The following is a 24755-nucleotide window of genomic DNA, read 5'->3' as shown; positions in this document are numbered from 1 at the left end:
ATCCGTGCCACTGCACGGAAAAAGCCCACTTAAGAATGAGAAGAAATAAGAAGAAAGGTAGGGGAAGAAGTCGGTTGAGTCCCAGTAACACCATTTTAGCTTCTGAATTTTGCTATACCTGAAACCACATTTATCCTCCCCAGACTTGGATCTAACAGCAAATACGGATAAGTGAATCTTATCATTCCTATTAGCTACAGAACACAAATGGTATGGTTTGCAGGAGCACGTCAAGTAAACTGGACAAATGACTAAAGAAGTTGTAAAAATGTATATTTCCTTAATGCTAATTAAAAATCCTTAACATAATATGTAAAGAAAACAATTTATGTGAGAAATCATGTTGTTACATTAAGCGTCGTAGTTAAGCTACCAGTTTTTCCTGCTGTAATTCTTAACATACATTCCCAAATCAGAACAAAATACACTCAGGTCATCTTTCCAAATAATAAGCAAACAGCTTTATCATAAGAACTATTAAAATATTAACATCTATATTAATATTCAGAATAATAATCTGGAAAGATTTCACATTTTTATTAGATTTGTCTACTCTCAGACATAAATGATTCAACTATCTAACTGTGAACAGCTGAATCCGGGCAAGTTTACAGGAACAATTTAACTGGTTTACAGCTCAAATTTCAGTACTGTGTGTTTTCTTCACTTGTATTAAAATCAAATTTAAAAGACTGTCTAAGTAATTTTGAGTCCTATTCCAAATTCTAATAAAGGCAGCCTATGCACATCTGTGCAATTCTGATAAATTAATATTTCATTAGCTTGGAGAAATAGAACTTAATACAACTCTCACACTGGATATTTGATCAGCATTTTCAAAGGGTTAAATGTGCATCCCTGGGAAGGAAAAATCCTTGTCAGTGACTCTAATTATGCCTTTTCATTTATTTGGGGATAAGCAGGCTTTTTACTTTGTCTACCCAATAAAGTCTTTTGATTTTGTGTTCCTATAGATATGAAATAAAGTAAACCATACTCTCAAAGATAAGCACTTCAGAACATTTTGTGGTTATTTCCAAAGCAATTTTCTTGGTCACATTTCTGAGTCTGTGTCTTAAAGATTACTCTATGGATTCATAGTGAGATGCTGTAGAAATTGCATGGCTAAGAATATGAACTCGGAAATTAAACTGCTTGGGAATAAATTTCAGCTCCACTGTTTGCTAGGTATGTGGTCTTGGGCAAGTCTTCAGATCTCTGGAGACCTCAACTTACACATATAGTCTTTATCTCACAAGACTGTTAGGAGACACAAGTGAGAGAGTGCACTCAGCACAGTGCCTGACATACAATAAATGCACAAAAACACCAGTCAACATTACCGTGATGGTCCTTACATGAGGTATGTAAGAATGCAGCATTTTGTAAGACTTTACTATCTCCTATAGGACCATATGCCCTGAGTTCACCGCAGCCCAGGCACAATGGCCTTTGTGCTATTCCCCGAGCTTATCAATCATGCTCCCACCTCAGGACATGTGCAAAGTGATTCTCCCTGTCTGGAATGCTTCTCCTAGACCTCAGGGCTTTCTCCTTCACTGCATTTAGTCTCTGCTCAAATGTCTCAAACCTCTTCAGAGAGGGCTTCCATGAGCACCTTATCTAAAATAGCAACCCACCTCACAATCTCTATCCTCACCCTGCTTGCTTCTTCCTGAGCGCATTTCCAGTAATCCTGTTTGTATTCTACATTCCTTTGTGTACTTTTTTTGTGAACTGTTTGCTTTCTAGAATTTAAGCTTAATAATAAGGTAGGGACCTTCTCTGCCTTGTCCACTGATCTGTCTTCAGTATCTGGAACAGTGCCTGGCCCATAATAGGTGCTCACTAAATATCATTTGAATAAATAAGTGAGTAGTATCAATAATCAGTCTCGTAGACAGCTGATATTTTAAAGGAAGCAATTTTGCATTAAAATTTTCATTTAAATATGAAAAATATGAATTTGACTAAAGAAAGACATGTTGCCAATAAAATGAATAAAGATTGATTGAAATGAAAAGTGTGAGGGCCAATGAGGAAGACCAAAGTAGGCCCATCAAGAAACAATCTGTCTAATACAGGGGGTTCTCCGCATGTGAATTTGCAAAAATGCTTGTGACGCCTAAGCTTCTTGAGAGTTTTATTTTTTTAGCCACAAAATAACTGAGATCATTTTTATTTATTACATTAGAAAAATATAAACATGGCCATGTATATAGAGATACAAATGAAAATCACTTAGTCATTAATATAAATTAAACTATACAAATTATAAACCAGAATGAAAGACATTAAAATTGCAAATTTCACTAAATATGATTTGACTATATCGATCTATCTACATATTTATGTCTGTCTATCTAACTATTTAAAATGGTAGAGCCATGCAGGCTAATTTTAGATATTTTATGAAAAACAGACTAGTAAGAAAAAATTAGAGATGAGACTAGAGCAGGAAACTAGAGATGATTAATAATTTTTAGTAAGTTGGTTTATTTCTTTCCATTTTTCCATTTTATAGGTATTTTATATACATACATATATTTACATATATTCTATATAATTTTATACTGTTTTGCATTTAAATAAAACAATCATATTTCTAAGTTGTTACAAAATCATCATAAACATCTTTTTTTTTTTTCTCTTTTTAGAGACATGGTCCTGCTCTGTTGCCCAGGTGGTGTGCAGTGGCATGATCCAAGCTCACTGCAGCCTTGAACTCTGTGGCTCAAGTGATCCTCCCACCTCAGCCTCCTGAGTAGCTAGGACCAGGGGCATGCATCACCATGCCTGGCTAATTTTTTTTTTTTTTCTTAGAGACATGGTCTCAATATGTTCTCCAGATTGGTCTCAAATTCCTGGGCTCAGATGATCCTCCTGCCTTGGCCTCCCAAAGTGCTGGGACTACAGGTGTGAGCCACTGTGCCTGGCCTATATTCATCATTTTATGGTCAAATTCACATAATGACTTACTAAGGTTTTCATCAATTTAAGCAGTTCCCATTTTTTTTACGTTATAAACAGTTCCATAATGAATATCTTTGCACACAAAATTTTGATCTATTCTCACTTCTCACTGAAAAATGATCTAGTAGGGGCTATAGCAATTTCAAGGCCCTAAATATATTTTATACTGTACCTTTGCTGACACAGTAATATTTTTCTTAATTTGGCTAATTTAATAGGTTTGTAAAAAAGATACCTTGTTGTTTTGATTATCAGGCATAGTCTCCATAATTATGTACAAAGATGCTCTAAGGTAGGTACTAAATGCCCATGATAATTTTGTAAGTCTAGACAGCAGTGCACCAAGCATATAATGACATGAATGCTTGGAAAACACATTTTGTAACAAGAGTTTTAAACATGTGTATATCTGCTGCCCTAGCCATTCCACTTATGATAACCAAGCCTCAGGATATAACCCAATAACAGATGGGGGATTTATGTCCAAAGATGTTGACAGAAGTGAAAGCTTGAACCACGATAATGCTCTGTGGTTTCAATATTCTTGGCTGTGATTACTAAGGACTCAACCTTTTTTCTGGGTTTGTGGGGTATTTGCTTTTCACTTTTTATGAATGATATTTCCGTGTTCTTTCCTCCAGCTACCAAAAACATTGAGTTACAGGTTGTGATCTTGCAGCTAAAGTTAATATTGTTTTGAAAATAATAGCTTTGGCATTACCAATAAACAAAATCAATGAAGTTGGAATGCATTTTCTTTTTCCTATGGAGTAGGAATCGTGCTTCTCTAAATTACTTCTTTACAATTCTACCACCATTTTATTCCCAAACTATTTAAAAATATCTATTAAGAAAACAATGCACACTCTAGTGTTTCCATGATAAATTGCATAAATGACCAAATTTGAGGCAGAAAATGACTATATTTGAGATATTTTTGACTTGGATGTCACATATATATATTTTATCATTTTGACCAAGTATTTAACAGAACAATGAGCACATGGCTATTATCCAACAATTACAAAGAACATAACTAATAATTACTGTTTATTGGATAATCATAAAGTAATATGATTCAATATCTCACATTTGAAAAATAGATATATAATTATCATAAATTAAATAAGAATTATAAGTACTGTTATTTAAAAATTACAAAGAAAATAATAGGTATTTATAAATAATACTGTATGACTAATTGCAATCTGTAAAAGTAAGTTTCAAAAACTCTCATTATTTCCTTTACAAATCATTGTGAGGCAAATAGATTTAGGCTTATTTAAAAAGAAGACATACACTTGAAATTAACTTCATATTTCCTACTTTTTAAAGTTAGGGCCAACATCTTATGTAGTTTAAAATTTGATATGTATGTATAAATATATGATACCCATATATGTAATTGTGTATATCAACATATTGCTAATTTAGGAACAGCATGTAAAACACCTGAATTATTACTGTGAATTTTTAAAAGTTTTAAAGGCAATTGTTATAATTTGTAAATGCAATTTCTAATGTTTAGGATGTCATTGGGCCCCTCTCAAGTTTATACTTACTATTAATACATAGCTATTATATACAAATATTATATATAGCTAAGTATAGTTGCTATGATAATGTAACAGGTATTACTCTAGAAAGAAACAAATTCTAAAGAAAAATAGGCATTATTTGCATTACCTGAAAGTATGTGAATTGTGAATGATAAAGATCTGGATATACATGAAGAGTAGTTCCAATTACAAGTAGTAGCTCAAATTTGTGGAGAGATGAGCTAATATATCCAGTAAACCCCAAACACCATATCTTCAGAAGTGCTTCCAAATCAAAAAGTACTGTAAAAGCCACCTAGAGAAACAAAGAGACATTGAAATTGGAATATAAGACTATAATTTATTTCAAATTACTTTGTATATTTGTCAGTGCATGAATTTTAGCCACTATTACATAAACTGAGGAACTCCACTAGGTCAAGGATGACATTTTATTTTAAAAATAATTTTGAAACACACCAACAATAACATAGTAGACAAAAGCTATCTGAAACAATTGGAAAAACATGAATTTGTGTGAGTGGTATTATTTCTTTATTATCCACTCTTTGATATTACTTATTGTACAAGTCATTGCCACTTAGAGAATTTTTGTATACACAGAAGGACTGCATTTTTGTTTAAGTTGCATTTTCTAAAGATGAAGTTTCTATAATATACATGGTATATTATAAAACAATGACTTGCATATTACTAACCATAGTTAAACTAAAATTAAAAAGTTAAAATATCATTTATTCCTCTATGCTCTGCAATACATGACAAGCAGAGAAATTGGAATTCTATACCAAGCAATTTGTGTGAATACATATGCACACTTAAATTAATAAATTAATATAATATATCAATATATTACTAATACAATTAACAATCAATATTACTATATTAATACATTCATGCAAACTTTTAATCTCTTGCATACATTCCATGAATTTACTATTACAAATATCAATGTTATAAGATATACATATAACGATAGCATGTTGTTTTCCTTTACCTGTCCTAGGGACAAGAATTCTCATTTTATAAAGAAGGTTGCAACTGGACTTAAAATGTTAAATACAAGATTAACTTCTAACGAAAGACCACAAGGGTGACGGTTTGGATGAGTCATCACAGATCCCTGTGTATCCCACATGACACATTGGAGGCAGGAATAAAGGAGACTGTGCTTCTCTTTCTCCAGGCTAATATGGAATACCAGAAAGGGTTTTCTTCCACTCACACTTGGAAAATGAGGGAGAAAATTCAGTTTTAATAATAGCATTTTAAAGAACAAAACATTGAAAGCAATGCTGATGGTTAATTTAGATGTGAGGAGGAAATTCGCAACATTTCTCAAATCTATCATTTCTGTACATTCTAGTTGCTTTTTAATTTTAATTGGCATTTCCCTGTCAAAAATGTAAAAAAGTAATACATTTTAATTTTGAAATAATATTAAATACACAAAAAAGTTAATAACCCCCCTTGCCCACCTTTCTCAGGTGTTTCATGTTCACATTCCCTCCTTAGTTGCCTCCACCCTCATCCACATACGTGCACCCACACAAACGGACCTGCACTCACACGTCACTCTGCAACTCGCTTTTCTCATTCACTGACAATCATGGATGTCCCTCTGGATTAAGGGATTTAGGTCCTACTTACTCTTTTTTATCAGCTGCATAATTTCCCAGAGTGTTCAACATTTATTTAACTCAACATTTTCCCTAGTAATTCATTGGCGGGGTACTTGCAGGAATCATCAGGAAAGATGGTGAAGCATTTTGCTACTTCAAGCCCAAGGCTGCACTGACGGTTCTTCCTCAGTATCAGTATGTACTGACGCTTCTGTAATTATTGATAGATTTCCAAACTTGGCATTGCTGGTGCAGACACGTGTGTGTGTCTTAAATTTTAGAAAACATTAAAGAGATTACTTTCAAAATATTGTAATAAATCATTTGCCTTCCAGCAACGTAGGAAAGCTTTTCTTGTCTAAAATTTATACCAGTACTAGTGCAGTCAAACTTATTGATTGTTGCTCATCTATTCATATGTGTATTGATCTTTTAGATTTAAGTTTTTTTAAAGTCATTAAATTTTACTGCTTATAACATTGGCAATATTGTTTGGTATTTTTTTGCTTTCCTTATCAGCTTTTGGGGTTGTTGATATTGAGGACATTAATCTTTGTCTGCTGTATGTACTGCAAACATTTTTCCCCTAATCCACAGGGGGAAAAAAAAGTTTTTAACTTTGGTGATGTTAACTCTACAAATAGAAAATTTACATGATTATACATGTCTATTTTCAATTTTATGATATTTTCTTTACCTTTTACATACAAAATAGGACTTTCAGAGGATTAATATCTAGCCTACATATACAGGAACACTATGTTTTTCTATTATTTGGACTATATTCTATATTCTTTAATGACAATTTTCCACATAGATATCCTATATATCTATATCTATCAATCAATAATATATATAATACATTTTTTTGCCATGTCTACCTAGTTATTTCCAGTGGAGAGAAAAGCTATTGATTTCTCTATATTGATTTTCTATACCGGCTTTACTAGATTATTCTATTAATTCTAGTATTTTTAATAAAATCTCCTAGGTTTTATAGAATATGCTCATTTCATCTGAAAATGAAGTAAGATTATTTCTTTTTCAAGATTTATTTTTGGAGTCAATCATATTAATACATTAGCTATAATGGTACAGTTGTAGAGCAGTTACTAAATAACAAGGTGGTAATAATAGGGATCCATAATTTGCTCCTTATTTTCAATGAAAGTTTCTTCAACATTCACATATAATGGTTGCAGTGGGTCTTGGTAATTAATTTCTACCAAGTTTACAGACTTTCCTTCTCTTCTTATTCTACTTTGAGGGATTTAACTTTCAATTCTTTGAGGCAATAAAATGTATCACAAGAGCCCTTGATGTTAACTATTTGTTTAGTCCCAGAATAAATTCTGGATTATAATGCTAACCTGTTGAATTTTATTAGGTAATATATTCACTTATAAGTATTGCAGATATTATTATACATGAAATTGGGCAATAATTTTACTTGTATAACATTATCTGGTTACAGTTAAGATAATGCCAGCTTTATCAATTATATTGTAGAGTTTTCTGTCTTTTGTATAACCTACAATTTTTCAAATAAAGTAAGCATTAGCAGATCTTTGAAAGTAGGTCAAATCCACCTGGAGAATCACACGGGTGCAGTCCTTTTTGTAATGGTAGAGCAAAGCTTTCCAGTGTTGTTCTGATTAGGTTTCTTACTTCATCCTTCAGTTTGGCAGTTTATATTTTGCCAGGAAATCAAGGATTTCCTCTGGATTTTCAAGACCTGCATCTAGAGTACATTTTTCCCAGAAAGAATTGGACATACAAATCTGGTCCCCCTTGAGATGAACTTCTTCGCCGATGGTGATTCTGAAGTTCCTCTCCACGTGAGGGCAGGCCATCTTATACAATTTCAGCACAGATAATATTTTGATTGACTGGGGATCAAGCTCAAGGCTGAAGGTTTCCTTATCATTTCCCTCTCAGGGAAGGGCTTTTCCTTCTTTCATTGAGGTACAGACCTCGTATGTCCTGATGCTATGTGGGGCCTCTCTTCTGACGCTTCACCTTGTGCAGACCTGCAGTCTCTTCTATCCTGGGCATAACCCCGAAAATTGCAGATTCTGATAACAGGAATATGCCAATGTCCTCAGGGCATCGGGCCCCACCTGGGGTTCTGGACTCATGTCACAATTAATGTTTGGCCTTGAGAATTTTCCTACTTTTTTTTACACATTCTGCTGAACATTTAAAATATTTTAACATTTTAGGCGTTTTGTAGAGATGATTTTCAGACAACTTTTGGGGATACACTGTATGTGTTTCCTTTAAGGGGAATATGATTTGACTTTGTGTCTGAACATAATTGGATTTTGTTTTTTGGTAGGAAAATTCAACCTGCTCCCGTTTAATGTACCAAAGTTACACTTGGTCTTACGTTTTCTGTTTATTGTATGTCATTGCTATTTCATCTTTTACCCTTTTCTTATCTTTTTTTGCTTGGTCAAATAATTGTTAATTTTTTCCGCATTGTTAATTTGGACATTCTACTTGGCTTTTCTGATCCCCTAGTTTAATTCTTAAGGGTTATAAATCAACCTATACTTTTCTAAAATTATTGCTGCAACATTGGTTTTCTGGCTTACTTATCTCTCATACCCCTGCCAATCTGCACTTCTACCATTCCACTCTCCCTTGTTATCACACTCCTTCCTAAATTCTGGTTTTGCTGAAACAGTTTACAAATTGAATACTAGTTTCTTGCAATGTAATTATATCTTTTTCTCTAGGATCCTTATTTGAGATATTAATTATCATCTTCCATTTACATCTAATGCCCATCACTTTTCTCTTTTTTAATCTTCTTTTATCTAGTCACTTGGATTATGATTTACTTATGATGACTACACTTTGGAGTAGTTTCCTCATATCAAGGGTTGTATGATCTCTTAGTCTTTTCTTATATAAAATGCATTTTTAACACGGACAGATGAATGTCCTGGTGGTGCACAGGTTCTTGAATTGCAGTTCTTTCCTCCCAGTGGTCTATATATATATTGGTTCACTGCCTTCTACTTTCCAATATTGTGAGTCATCCTATGAACAATATTTTGTTTCTGCAGGTGACTTATGCTATTTAGGGGCTGAAAGAGGGTTTTCCTTTATGTCTGCAACCAAGGAAGGGCACTAGGATATGCCTAGAAATGTTTCTTTTTGCACTTAATCTCTCCGAGATTTAGTGAGCCCTTTCAATCTGCAGATTTATGCCTTTTTGCAAAAAGTTTAGGAAAATTTTCTTCTCCTGTTTATTATAACTTTTCTTCTATTTGTCTCTTTTCCCCTTCAGGAACTCTTATTATTCACATCTGAGTGGCTAGTTTATGTCACTTTTCCCCCATGATTTCTGCCATTTCTTCAAGTTATTTATTCCCACTTCATCTCCCATACCAATAATCAGCTCTCAACAATGACTTTGCCCTTTTTCAACTCATTTTTTGAAATGTTTAGTCAAAGTTTCAGAAAGTTTATGTTGTGCCCTAATTACTTCTCCTTGAGACATTAAAATAACAGCAGCAGCAGCAACATCAATGGCAACAACAAACTACTGTTTCTTCCATCAATTCCACTTGCTTGGGAAAGCCCTGTACTCTATATTTGTCTTGGATTTCTGAGTTTTAGCCTCAGTTTCTGAGTCCCTTTGTGTGAGAAAAGCTTTTCTATGCTTCATCATGGCTATATGTTTTTGATGTCATCATTGCTGTTAGACTTTTATGCACGAGCAGTGGCAAATTTGGGGTAGCAGAGAGCACCATGGCTTTTGGTGGTGAAAGACTGAAATAACCACAGCCTATTTGCTGAGCATGAGGAGGAGGCTTTTTGGTGACAGGAATCCCCAGGGGCTAGTGGAGTCCTTTCCTGATCCCCTACCTGGAACAATTCAACTTCCAGTGAGGTTCCCTTCTTGGTCCATTGAGACCAGAGGGAGTCTGTGGGCTCCCCCTGGACCACAAGCAGCAGCAGGTGTGAGTCCTCTGCAGGGGATGAGGAGCTTTCTTTCCCAGGGCAGCAGGCTGTGCAGGCCAGAGGACTCAAGTCTTTGCTGCAAGTCCTAGCAAGAGGCCATTCCTCTCTAGCACTGGCTGCTTAGTCTTGGCCCTGCAATAAGACCTGTGCCTGTTTCATCCCTTAGGGATGCTGGGGAAACTCAGAAGGGTCATGAACATCCCACCCATGTACCTGACCTGGCTGCTATACCAGCAGAGAAAGCAGTAATAGGTACTTACAACATCATCTATCCCTTCACCTGTATCAGCAAACTGAGACTTTCACTCCAGAAAAGAGTGATGATCCATTTCAAAGTTGCCTGCTTTTTTAAAAAAAGTAGAATGCCACTAATAAGTGCCTGAAATATATCCTAATAGATTTTACCTAATGATATTTAAATACAATTAATCACTTTACTAACCGCATTTATTATCAAAAAGACAGATGGAATGATCTGTTTAAATGGTCATAATTCATAGTAAAATATGCAGCTGGATCTATCTGCATCACTGTTTGCTCAGTGGGGAACTATATAAAAGGCATGAAAAGGATTTAGCCAACTATGACGTGATCATATTAAAATACCTATATTCTCACTGATTTTCCCACTAGAATTCCTGATTCCAGATTCTCCCGGGATCAAATACCTTGCTTTTAATATAATCTGTTAATTTGTACAAGGCAGCACTCTAGCTCTCTGAAAACCAGGATTAACTCTGAAGTGATTACATTTTACGGAAAAAAAATACATAAAAATATGTCTAACTTGCTTGAAACTATTAGTTATCCCGAAACAGGGGAGCACTGTGTCAGTATTTAAAGGAGGAGATTAGGAAAACTAAATTAGTTTAGATGATCACCAGAGACTTCAGTGTAGGCTATGGAGTTTCATGTAGGATTTCAATTCAGAGGAACATAATAGTTCAGAAGAACCAGAGTAGAAGCAGTGAGAAGGTGAGCTTTAGTAACCAGTGCTCAGTGGGGTGGCTCCAGACTATTTTAAGGGACAGGGAGGAACTTGCCAGGGACAAGTTAGCCACATAAAAGGGAGGAGGTCAACTGGGTTGTTTGCAGAGCCTAATTACCTGGACGACTTCCAAAAAATCACCTGAGCAAGGGTCCAGTCTCCGGCTTCTGCAAATCCTAGGCAGTCAGCAGGAAGTCTGTGGAAGGGTGGACTCCCCCTCGTCCCTCTGAACTGGAAGCCCTCCATTGCCTTCGCCCCCTCAACCTGCAGCCCCACCGCCACACAGAGAAAGTCTCACTGGGACCTCTCCTCTATTTCGTATCCACTGTACATTCCATAATTTGTGAATACTTACAAGTTAAAATTTATCTTTTTAAGAGATGCATCAATAAAATGCATGAGAATGTAGTCAACTTTCCATAAATATTTTTGTTGTTTTACTTGAAAAAAACTTAGAAACAATATATGAAAAAAAGGAATTACCTTGAATCAATGTTTCCCAACCCTTTTTAAATCACCCCCTCTTCCAAGAAGTCTTCTAGAGATTTTGTTCCTTATCACAACCTTATATGGAATTTTAATACCACAGTTATATTGTCTACATGTTTATATATTCGGCATATCTATCTCTGCATTATACATAAAAAGAGTAAGAATTTTTTGCCCCTTCCCTAACTAGAAACAAATTTTCACCCCTTTGGTGTTTTCACTCTCTGGTGAGAATGCATGCCCAACAGATATGCCAGGTTTGAAGTTACCAAAATAGAGTTTAATATTCTCAGGAACATAGGCTCCATGAACTCTTTAAACATCACATTCTACTGTTTATATTCTAAAATTTTCATTTTGTACTAATATGACATTTAAAATATGCTATAATAAACCCTCTTGTCCTCAATAATATTATCAAAGCAGATTCAAAAATTAAAGGAGCTATTATTAAAAGAAACAGAATTATATTCATTCTTAGGACTGCAAGCAACTTGGGAAAAGATTTTTTTTTTAGAGTGAAAAATGAGAAATCAGTTTAAAACACTTTTTTTCCAAAAGAATTTATAAGGCTAGAAGGTAAAATAATAAGACGATTGCCAAATTTCTGAAACTAAGGAGAAAAGTAACTAAATTGAAAATGGTATGCTTAATACAAATGGAAAAATGGAAAGCTCTGCATTTTTAATTCAATGAATAATATAATAAAACTAATAGGTGACAAATTATAAAAGAGATGATTGTACTATGCAGGCCTGAAAAGGTAAAAATGGTAGAGATACTGCCTATATGCAGAAGGATATTTGAAATATATTATCCAAGATTTGTGTTGAAGTTTCTTTCGTAATTGCCAAGAAACATAATGAATATTCATGAGAAAATGCACATTTCTCACAAAAGATTACAAGACAAAATTCACATGAAACTCAGTTCAGATAATCCCATTCTTTTAAATTAAATTCAGATTCAATAATGTGAAAAAATGATTACTTGCCTCATTTGAGAGGTGCTATAAATCCCCTACTCTTACTCTATAATGTATCATCAGTTTTCTATATAGTTAAACAGCAAACTTTTGAGATAGATGAATAGTCCAGGCTGTCATTATTGTCTTTTTTTTTTTTTTAACTAAAAAGATACTCTTGAAATTCTTTAGAAACACACAAAAAAGTGACTGTCAGAAGAAACTTGCATCATTAAAGTTTTCCACAAAATGAAATTAAATTTAATAATGTCAAAGACTGCTGCTATGGCAAGATTGGTTACTTTCTTAATTCGGTCATTTCTTGTGATTAATGAACCGAAATATGGGTGTCAGATTTTGTTGGAACTAAAATAAATGGCTCTTTTACTCAATTCCATTTTAACAAATATCATAAAACCAAATGACTTCAGAGGAACACAGAAATTACTTTTCTAGAAAAAAATGACTTCCTACAAGATGGCAAAATGAGTCCGTGCCTTATGAAAGCCCTTCTGCTTTGAACACATTTTAATTATGGAAAAAACAGGAAAGGAGACATTATGAAGTTTTAAACAAGGTAAAACCTCTTTGTTGACCAGAAATTCAACAGTGACACAGGCAGCGTTAAGAAGCAGGCAATGTTGCACCAAAATGTTTCCTGTAGGGTAAGGAGACTAATGTTCTTCACGTGAGATAAAGACAAGAATCTTCATGGCTTAAAGATGGGGACTGGGACGGGTTTTCCCTGGGAGGGGAAGAACAGTGAAACCTGCTACCTGGAGTTAAGACTTTATGGGAAGCTGCAGGCCTCAAGAAATGTGAGGACAAATGATCAGCCCATATGAAGTGTCAGACAAAGCTCCCTGACAGACCTGTGACAAGATGTGGCATCTCCAATATCAAGCAAGGATCCAGCAACCCAAATGACACTAAAAAACATGGCTCTGGATGGAGGGCCCAGGATCAAGGTAAAGGCAACTGTAATGTCACTAAGAAAAGTAGAGGTGGTGACACAGGGAGGGAAAGAAAGGAACATTAAAATCCCCCAAGCAAAATGAGGCAGCATGCCAAAATTTTGAAAACATGAAGAAATCTCACAAAAAAGACAACAGGATTTTGATATCCAGAATAAGAATTCACTCTAGATAAAATTAATTTTTTTAAAGAACTTTCAAAGAAGTTTAAGATGCCCAAAACGATAAATGAATAGGAGAAAATAATAAAAAGCAGAAATTAAACCATAACAAAGAAATAAAGGGAATCAGTAACACAAAATATTGGGAATAAATAAATCACATCAGGGTAGAGATTGTTGATATCAACCAAACTAGAGCTAGTTCTTTGAACTAAAAACAAAGTTTGTCAGTTTGCACATTGTTACACATCCATGTGCTGAGAGAGTGATACTTGCTGCCTCTGGAGAGAAGACATTGGAAATTCCACATTTGGGACCCCGCCCCCACCCCACCCAAGACCTTGCCCTGCCTTTCTCTTCTTTTGGTTGTCTCCAATTTATATCCTTTTTGCTGAAATAAAAACGTAATCATAAATATAGTACTTCCTTGGTTTCTCATGAGTCATTCTAGCAAATTATCAAACTTGGAAAGGCTAGTGGGAACCCTTGAATGTCTAGCCTGTTGGCATACGTAAGGGAGGCCTTGGAAACGCCCAGGCTTGCCCTGGTGTCTCAAGCCAGGGCAGTCTTATAGAGGACCATGCCCCCAACCTGTGAAGTCTGGCCCAACTCCAGGTAATTAGCATGAGAAGTCACTGACTTATATAAAAAAGAAAGTTACAAATCAACAATATTGGTAGCAAAAAGGATGGCACCCTCAGATGAAGCAGGGATTGTAAAAATCCTGAGAGCCTACTATGTAAATGAGAAACATTACTTAAAATTAATAACTCTATAAATAGCAAGAAATAAACCATAAAGCCAATAAACCATAGAAATTAAACCATAAAATAAGACATTAATCAAAGTGTCTTGTCTCCCTCTTCTCCACCAGGGACCCCACTGCAGACCCCAGGCCTAGGTGGTGTTCCAAAGGAACTTTATACAGACTCCATCACAGGAGGGAAAAAGAAGAAAACGTACCGATTTCATTTTAGAAAGGAAGTATAAATTTCCTAACAAAACCAGCCTAGCAATGTAAAAGAAAATAAAATCATAGAACAACTATCCTTACGAACAGAGATTCAAAAAATCCTAAATACAATGACAGCATATTGGATTTGTGTACTAAAAATACTGGTACAAAATTAAGTGTCCCAGGAGTCTAAAATAGTTCAGAAACAGAATAACTACCATTCTAACATACTGCACTAAGAAATTAAAGATCTGTGTAGCCAGCTTAATAGATGTAGAAGAGCACTGGATAAAAACAACTCATCATGAGAAAAGCTCTTAGCAATCTAGAAATAGAAGTGAACTTTATTAACATTATAAAAGACATCTATAAAAACCTACAAACAAAGTAATGGCAAAATGATAAGCATTCATGTCAACAGACAGAAACAAGCCCAGCATGTCCACTGTCACTGCTTCTATTCAACATTCTATTAAGACCCAGGCCAAGACAATAAAAGAAGAAAGACAAAAGAAATACAATTAGAAAATGAGAAACAAAACCTTAATTTCAGATGATATTATTATCTATATAGAAATTCCAAGCAAATCTATAGACAAATTATCACCAACAAGAAATTTTGTAGTAAAGTTGCTGGATATGAATGAGGTCAACATACAAAAATCATTATCGTTCCTACATCACCAATAATCAATAAAAATTTAATTGAAATTACTATTCATAAAAGAAACTGTAGGATAGATAAATACACAGAAATCTAACAAAAGGTGTGTAAGACCTTTGGAGAAAATTACAAAGGATTATTGAAAAACTAATTAAAGAAGACCAGAAAAACCTGAATAGAGAAGTCCTTAACATCAATTAGATCTCATCAGTAAAACTGGTTAAATTTTCACAATGTAGAGTAGACGTGGCAAGGCCAAGAACAGGTAAAACAAATCTGAAGAATACCAATATCTGGGAGCTTGCTCTAAGAGATAAAGGTTCATTATAAAGGATAGCACTTATGACAATATTTTATCAGCTAAAGTTTAGACATTTAGACACACAGACCAAGGTGTCTAGAAGCAGAATCGTGCACATGTGCCAGCCTGATGCATGACAGAGGTGGCCCTACAGATGTGAGGAAAGGGTGAACTTCTCAACGAATTTTAGAAGGACAATGTTTACATATGGGAAAAAATTGGACTTCTTATCTCATTCCAAACGTATTGGAGACTGAAATGGAAAAAAATCACAAATTTAAAACTCTTAGACTTTAATCGAGGAGAATGTCTTTGACGACTCTGGTATAGATAAAACGCAAAAACCACCAAGCCAGAAATTAAAGAGCACTAAATCTTACAAGATTAAAACTAATTACTTGTAAAACTACAGCAAATAACAGTTCAAAGACAAGCTGCAGGCTGGGTAACAGGCTGCACTGCCTGTTACCAGATAACTGAAAAACAGGGTCCACATCAAACATGTAAATTCATAGAGCAGGAACCAACAATATGGAAAAAATGTCAAACCTCTATCAAAAAATATGTATTTAAACTAAAATCATTATTTATATCAGACTGATGAAAACTGAAAATCTTGAACACAGAAAAAATTTAGCATTAAGTAGAGCTGCTCATATGTCCTGGTAGAAATGTAAATTGATATAACCACTTTGAAGTGCAATTTAGCAATATCTAGTGAATTTGAATTTGATCATATCCTACAATCTAGCAATTTTAAGTCCAGGCATACGTTCAAAGCAATTGAACTAACCACTGCCATTATATTCATATACAGGATAAATAAACATATATCACCATGAATTTATTTCCCAAACATAATGATGAGTGAAAGAGAAAACCAAGTTGCATGTTGATACTTTATACTGTTATAAAACATGCATTGAGATGATGAATGTGGTTCCCTGTACATTAGGGAGAAGAATGAGATCCAGAAGTGGTACACAGAGAACGTCTACTCATGATGTTCTATTTCTGAATGAACAATCTGAACTAAACATGAAAAACTATTAATTTTTTAAAAGCTGGGTGGTGGACATGCAAATATAGATTATACCATTTTCTCTACATGCTGAATTTATGAAATACTTGATAATTAAGGAAGAAGTAAAAAAAGAAAAGTCACAGATTTTCAAAGTATAGGAACTTTGAATAAAAGGAAAACTAAAGAAAGAACTGTAGGAAAAAATCTGGCAAAATTACCATATTAACACATTAAGGCTAATGGTTGCTTTTGACATCCTAGGTCCCTGACATAAATCTAACCCTGCCTAAATCTTATTAATGTAAGATTAATTTAGTCTTTGCACCTTTTTACTTGGCCAATAATCCCTTTTAGAAACAACACTAATTCTCTCAAACTACAAGTTCTCTCAAAGATCTAGCACCTTCAGCAGATTGTGACTCATCCCCTCTGACAAGATGACTTAATAAATGTTTTAGTTCTCTACTGCAACAGAGAATGATTTCTGTATCTACTGGAAACATGGATTTGATAACTAAAATTGCTCGTATAGGTGTGACGCATTGAGACAAACACTGACTTGGGAATTGTTCTTAGTTTTTTACTCTAGATCCACTAAAATTTCTTTAATAAATCACTTAATTCCTATAAATTTTAGATCTAAACCTCCTCCAGGATTATACCAGATAATTCCTTAAGAGTCTCATAGAACTACAACTCATAAAAGTGGAAAGAAGTTCCTGGAGTCACAAATCTATGGCCATGTATTTTTTTACTTTACTCGCTTCTGATTTCCCATCACCAAGCACAATTGACATGTACAGAAGGGTATTAGGTATTCCTTCCTTTCTGCTCTGTCTTTACAAATGGAATGAGATGAAGAATCTTATGTTCACGGGAAATCTCTGCAAGGAGATTCTGAATGTATTTGAAAGAAATACTTAGTGTGGGGCACCAAGAAGGCTCAAGTAACAGTGAATGATGACTAATTTACTTTCTAAGGAACTTAGATCCTCTTAATTAAGCAGGACCTTTTGTTTTGCTGAGCAAAGAGCAAGTGGGAAATGCAAGTTCAGGGGTGGGTGGAGTGGAATTGCTATGCACAGGTGGAAAGGGGAGAGCCTGCCTGTCTGGATGACAAGTTGGAGTGGACTGGGAAGGAGGTAAAGACAGCCTTGGAAGAAAGGGGAGCTTTAGTTAATTTACTGTGGGGTATGTGGCACAGAATTCTCTTCTCTCTCCTCTCTGGCTTCATTAGTAAATGTGACCATGCTCATTAAAACTTCACACTAGGAGCTGGAAGAGGGCTCAGCTCCCCCTTCAGGTAGGTCTGGAGGAAACCAAAGAACCTGGGGGTAATGCTAGCAGGACAAACAGAGCTAACTTTGGGCAATAAAACAGTTGGCTTCTCTGTTAGGATGGCTCGCTTCCTTGTTTTACCTCTAGTATCAGTCTGTGAGTTTCTTAAAAGATAAATTTTGTTAACATTGTTATTCTGTGCATAACAATGCACAGTGCTAATGAATTTTCTTAAATGTATAGCCTAATATACATATGTATTTATATATTTCTATACATTAATACCAATAAGAAGAAAATTATTGTTCAAATTTTATTATTTATTATAGGAACACAAGAATGTACATTATGAAACGTAATTGTGTTCATTGTAAAATATAATTTTATGTGTGATAATATATTCTCTTAGATCAAAATGAAAAATTAAAATTCTTACAGAGGAAGATCAATCTTTACCTTTTTATGTTTTTGCATAGGCTAGAAAGTAAAGAAAAATTTTCCTGTTTTTTTAAGTAATTCTAAATTTAGGTTAATTAATCCAAAGTAACAAAACAAGGCTCCAGCTTCACAACAGAAGCTAAGCAGCTTAATTTATTCTTAAAGGGTGGTTTTTAGACTTTGAGTTGACTCCTAATGGGTATAGTAGTTTATTTTAGATTTCCTAAATAATTTATTCTAGAATATGTAGAAAATTACTTCTTTAAAAGCTTATGACCTGTTGTGATCTATTTTAAAAATAAACTTTCCAGAATGTTACATAATGCTATTGCCTTAATTACTGCATCATTATAATCCACAGACTTGAACTGCTATTATTACAGCTGTTTTGAGGGTTAAATGAGACAATGAATTTCTTTAAGGTACTTGGCAAGTAATAGGCCCTCCAAAAAATGGTAACTATTATTGGAACCATTTTAATTATTACATATTAATATGTTTAGATTTAACACATGAGAATGTTAGTTGACCATGCTCTCTGTTTCCATAGCTTAAACCAAAATCCAGCCCACAGCTTAATTTTGTAAATAAAGATTTATTGAAAAACAACTATACTGAGATCACACTCATTTTTGCACAGCAATGGCACAGTGGAGTAGTTGAGGCAGAGAAAGATGGTCCTCAAGCCTAAAATGTTTACTCTCTGGTTCTTGAAGAAAAAGTTTGTTGACCCCTGGCCTACACTCAAGCCATCTTTATAAACTTTATAAAAAGAGAGTATTTCGTTAAAATGTAAGTTTAAATAAAATGATTTATCCATACTCCTTTGAAACAAATCAGTTTGGCTCATGTATAAGTCTCCAACACAAAGAAAAATGACAGTGTAATTTGAATAAAAACCAAACCTACTTTGGGAAACTCAAACACCCAAAATCAATCAAGGATGTGGAACAAATTCTGAATGCTTAAGTAGTTCAAGAATAAACTGATGTGGTCTACAGGGTTAAGTAAACTAAATCATCATGACCTAGCTATATTTACTTATTTTCCTTCAAGGATTTCAAAGAGTCAGTTATTTAGTTAGTTAGTTTATTTATTTATTTATTTATTTGTTTGTTTATTTATTTATTTATTTAATTTCAGCTTATTATAGGGGTACAAAAGTTTAGGTTATGTATATTGCCCATGCCCCCCTACCCCCCGGAGTCAGAGCTTCAAGCATGTCCATTCCCCAGACAGTGCGTATCGCACTCATTATGTAGGTATACACCCATCCCCTCCCCCCACCCCCCACATCTGTCCGACACCCAATTGGTGTTATTCCCAAATGTGCACTTAGGTGATGCTCAGGGAAACCAATTTGCTGGTGAGTATATGTGGTGCTTGTTTTTCCATTCTTGGGATACTTCACTTAGTAGAATGGGTTCCAGCTCTATCCAGGAAAATACAAGAGATTCTATATCACCATTATTTCTTATAGCTGAGTAATACTCCATGGTATACATATACCACATTTTACTAACTCGAGTAGTTAGTTCATTTATTTACCAATTTACTGAGGTATGATTGACATGTAAAAGCTGTATTTATGTAACATGTCAACTTAATGAGTTTGGGAATAAGGATACACCTGTGAAACCATTACCGTCAATGCCATAGACATATCCATCATCTCCCAAAGTCTCCTTCTGCCCCCTCTATTTTTATTATTATTAGTATTACTTGGTGAGGTAAAAACACTTAAGATCTACACTTGGGGCCAGGCGCGGTGGCTCACGCCTGTAATCCTAGCACTCTGGGAGGCTGAGGGGGGTGGACCATTTGAGCTCAGGAGTTCGAGACCAGCCTGAGCAAAAGTAAGACCCTGTTTCTACTAAAAAAAAAAAAATAGAATGAAATTAGTTGGACAACTAAAAATATATAGAAAAAATTAGCTGGGCATGGTGGCACATGCCTGTAGTCCCAGCTACTTGGGAGGCTGAGGCAGAAGGATTGCTTGAGCCCAGGAGTTTCAGGTTGCTGTGAGCTAGGCTGATGCCATGGCACTCTAGCCTGCGCAACAGAGCAAGACTCTGTCTCAAAAAACAAAAAACAAAAAACATAAGATCTACACTCTTGGAAAGTTTTAAGTATACGTGGTCAGCTATAGGCACTACACTGTAAATTAGATCTCCAAAACTTATCTCACTACCTGGTTCATTAAAACCAAATTTACTTTTAGTGGTTTGGGAAAGGGACAATTACTGGGCACATAATACATACTGGATTCTACTGTGAAATCCTGTCTTTCTGTTGTTGAGGATATTTTTATTTTTAATACTATACACACACAAAAAATGTCAAGGATTTATCAACTACCCCTGAACTCTACCAATGCACTTAAAGACTAATCAGTGAACTCTGTAATGTTAACTTATTTGACATGTTGTTGGAATTTCTTACAGTATGATGATAAATCATCTAATATACATGAACACGTTAGGAAAGAGGCCAATTTTGTATGTGAAAAAATTAGGTAAAATTTACTAAAGAATTCCCTTCCTTTTTGTTCCCAGTGTAGATGGCCTATTCACTTGTTCTACAGCACTGGTTTAGTATGTCCTAGCGCTCCCTCTGGGCTGGGCTGCAAAAGCAATATGAATGTGATTTCTTATGTCATATACACATTACCCCTCCCAGAGAGATCAGCATAATCCCAATCACCTGTGCTCATTTCTGTTTGCATTCCCCAGCATTTTTGTCACCAGCTTTTAACCTCTGACTCTAATACTCTTGTATAATTCTTCACCTCACCTGTCTTCCCAACTCTCTCTACCCAGAATCTTTAACTAAGCTTTGGGTCTCCTCTGCATTAAACAAGTTCCTCTACATTCTCCATCTCCGTTCACAGAATCTGCTTCCTATATATATGCTTCAACCAATTCTCTTCCGAAAGCATGAGTTCCCGCCACAGCCCTTTCCAGAGGGGTCTGTTCATGCTCTGACGCCCCATGTAGCACAATGAGAGGACAAGGAAGAGATGCCCCATTACTCTGACACTCCTTTGATATGTATTCCGTGAGGTTAAAACACTCCCTTACCCACTCCCCTGGGGCTGCCTTCTACCAATCTGTCCATTAGTCACTCTCACGTGCCCCTTGACTTTGCTCCCCAACTCCACTCTTCTCTCCAAGAACTGGCCTCGTTCTCTATGACCTCACTGTCCATGTGAAGAGTCAGCCAGCACCTTAGCTTTGACAGTCCTTTCCATTTTTGCCTTGACTCCAGCAATATGTTGAAGCCACCCACATCCATATGACATCCTAGATTTTGTATATCATTACTCAGAATTACTCTGAAACTGTAAAATCCTGGATCTCACTCTAATCAAAAACTTACCTTCTAGCTCTCTTATTCCATCATTTCAACCATACCTGTTCTTTGACCATATGGATATCTTTAATCCTTCCCTTTTGCTCTTTCATTCTCCCCTTAGTTTCTATTCTTTTTACATCCAGCCTAGACCACTGGGTTATTATTTCAACTCCTCTGCTAGTCACCCATATTCCTCCATTCCTTTTTTTCTCAGCTCCACCCACCTAAAAACAAGGCTAAAGCATATTCACTTAAATACTGCCTTTTTCTCCTTCTTATACAAGGCCTAAAAAGTCACTTTTCTGTCTAAATTGGTATCATCATAAATTTGTAATCTCCAAATTCAGTTGGACCTTTAGTGTTGCATGTGCTGGATCTTTAATTAATTGTTTGCTTACTCCGCAGTACCTTTTCCCTCTTCTCTTTCTACTCCAGGTTTCTGTGCTCTGTCTCATCACCAGACTGGATGCAGTCTGTGTTTCACACTTCACAGGAACACAGGAATCAGTCAGTGGGGACTCCTTCAATGTCCTATCCCCGTGTCAGAAATCCACCTGCAAATATTACTATTGGCCCAGGTTTCCCTCTGCTTTTCATAACAACCCATTCTTTGTGTGCTAGATTTTCAGCAACATTATACCTATTTTTTAGGTGTTGGGCTGGATGTAATTTCTTCATGAGTCCTTGTCATTAGTTCTCCACAGCATAACAATCATCTTGTTTACTGTGTATTCTTCTGGCTAGACTGCAAGCTCCACAACATACCAGGTAGCTGTTAGGCAAGCGTTGTGTCACAGAGACTGTACTTCAGTAAAAGGTTAGTATTAATCATATTTTGTTCCAGAAAACAAACCTCCATGAAGAGAAGAATTCGTAAGTGACTACTTAAAAGTTTTCCACAGAGATGTTTATAACAAATAGGTATATATAATCAATTCTTTTTCAGAAAAGCTTGTGTGCAGGTAGACCGAATTTTAATCAATTAATCAAATCCATTTTTAAATTCACTGAGAGAATTCTGGGTATCTAGGAGAACTCAATTATGTGGCAAATTGATATTTTATGTGAAAAATGCTTTTGTAATAAATATAATCAAATTGTGATTTTATGCCTTTTAATTTTAATTTTTCACATATGGGGCTTATTGCAGTATAGCACAGCTGTATATGTATACCTCACTTCCATGAAGAATGAGTTTCTGTATGTCAATCAATTTTTTCATAAATATATATATAACCACTGAATTCTAAGATATTTTAGATGTAATTTTTTTCACACTGAAATACACTGGTTTCTGGAAATCATTAAAAATATTAAGAATCAAATATTAACAACATTACACAATCAATAAGAAGCACTATTCCAAAACTCTCATATGGTATGTAGGATGCTAGAGAGAGGCTTACCTAATGGCTAAACCTACCTGCTACTGATTTGGAATCTTTATTGCAGGTTGTTAACACCTGTTCCTAAGTGCAGTAATTATTAGATTATCCCTCTAAATTTCCCTCTAGCCCCCTGCTAGGTATTGTTGAGCTGACTTGCTTATTTACAATCTTCTGAATGGGTGCTTGATTACACTTAGTAGGAAACAGTTAATGCAACATGAGAAAGAGACAGAAAATAAGACGTGGATAGGAAAACAGCAAGATCACAAGAATAAGACTCAGGGAAAAAGGGTTACCTTGGCAACGCGACATACTGTGAGGAAGATTGCTCAGGCCCATGGTGACAGGAAATGAATCAGGCAACCCAGTGACCAGAGGAAACACTTAAGCAGCAGACGATTTAGTTTTCGTGGAAGTCAAGTAATTAATAAACAGATTAATTTTCACATCTATAAAAGACACTATTCCAGGTTCATCTTCACCATGAAAAGTGATTAGCACTCCACTGAGCTGCTCACCTCTGCAAGGTAGAACTCGTCGTATTGCCTTCGGAAGTTCTCTCCTTTGTAGTAGTTGCTGGCAGCCACTATCACATCCACGGTCACCATGCTCAGGATAAACATGTGGAAAACAGACGACCGCATCATTTTCTGAGGAGGCAAAACAGATAAACACTTAACAAAGAAATAAACCTCGTGAATAAATTTAACTAGCATGCTTAGACCTTGGTCAACAGTGCCTTTGTGATACGCTGCTTTGCAAAACCGGGCTTCAAAGATAAATTACTCAATGTCCTTTACTGCTGAAGAGTGTGAGCGAAGAAATCTTTCCTGTAGGCAGCTAAAAATATCTGAGACTTTTGGTTAAAAATGGAATTATATTTCATTTAATTTGTGTATAGCTTGCACCTTAACTTTTATTGGCTAACTGTATGGAGCAATGATTTTTGAAAAGCTCTTCAGACAAAACAAGTATTGTTTTATTCTGTGTTGACAGAAAACTGTGGATGAAAACATTTTAGAGATGACCCTACAACTGCCAACGTGGGGAAAACCTAAGATTTATTTATTTTTTTACTTATCACTTCCATAAATATTTGTTGAACATTATACTACAGCTAGTAACAACTGTCATCTATACTGTACTTACTATGTGCCTAGCGTTGTTCTAGGTGCTTTACATAAATTAGCTCATAACAACCCTAGGAAGTTATTCTAATTTTATAGATAAGGAAACTGAGGCTCAAAGAAGTTAAATAACTTGCCCACTGTCACACAAATATTGAAGATGGATTCGGTATTTGAACCCAAGTCCGGTCCAAGTCTACTGCCCACACTGAGATGGAAATAATTAAGCATTAAAATAATGAATATTATTCTCATAGCTACCATGTACTGAATGCGTACTGTGTTCCAGGCCATATTATATGTGTGCTATTTTACCACTTTTAATCTTCACCACAGCCCTACATGGTGGGATATATATCACATTTCACAGAGAGTTCAGAGACAGTGCCATTTTCCAAGGTCACACAGCAAGTACACAGTAGAACCAGGCTCTGTACCCAAGTCTACTTAAAGTCCATTCTGGAGCCCGATGTCCACTGTGGGGTAGGGAAAACCTAAATGGAGAGAGTAGAGGCTGCAGG

At 35.3% G+C, this 24755-nt stretch overlaps 1 protein-coding gene across 2 annotated transcripts in view; it reads right to left on the bottom strand.

Moving 5' to 3' along the window:
• The window catches only part of NALCN (sodium leak channel, non-selective), a 320738-nt gene that overhangs the window by 152962 nt on the left and 143021 nt on the right, over positions 1-24755 (bottom strand). For both annotated transcript variants that reach the window (XM_045567531.1, XM_045567532.1), the window contains 2 exons: positions 23626-23757; positions 4660-4827 (listed from right to left, as the gene is read on the bottom strand). In XM_045567531.1, coding sequence (XP_045423487.1) covers positions 4660-4827; positions 23626-23757 — 300 coding nt within the window. The remainder of the gene's footprint in view (positions 1-4659; positions 4828-23625; positions 23758-24755) is intronic.

Source organism: Lemur catta, chromosome 13 (assembly GCF_020740605.2).
Source record: "Lemur catta isolate mLemCat1 chromosome 13, mLemCat1.pri, whole genome shotgun sequence".
Lineage (NCBI taxonomy): Eukaryota > Metazoa > Chordata > Mammalia > Primates > Lemuridae > Lemur > Lemur catta.
The sequence above is the reverse complement of the archived record's forward strand: the minus strand, read 5'-3'. Positions and strand labels throughout refer to the sequence as shown.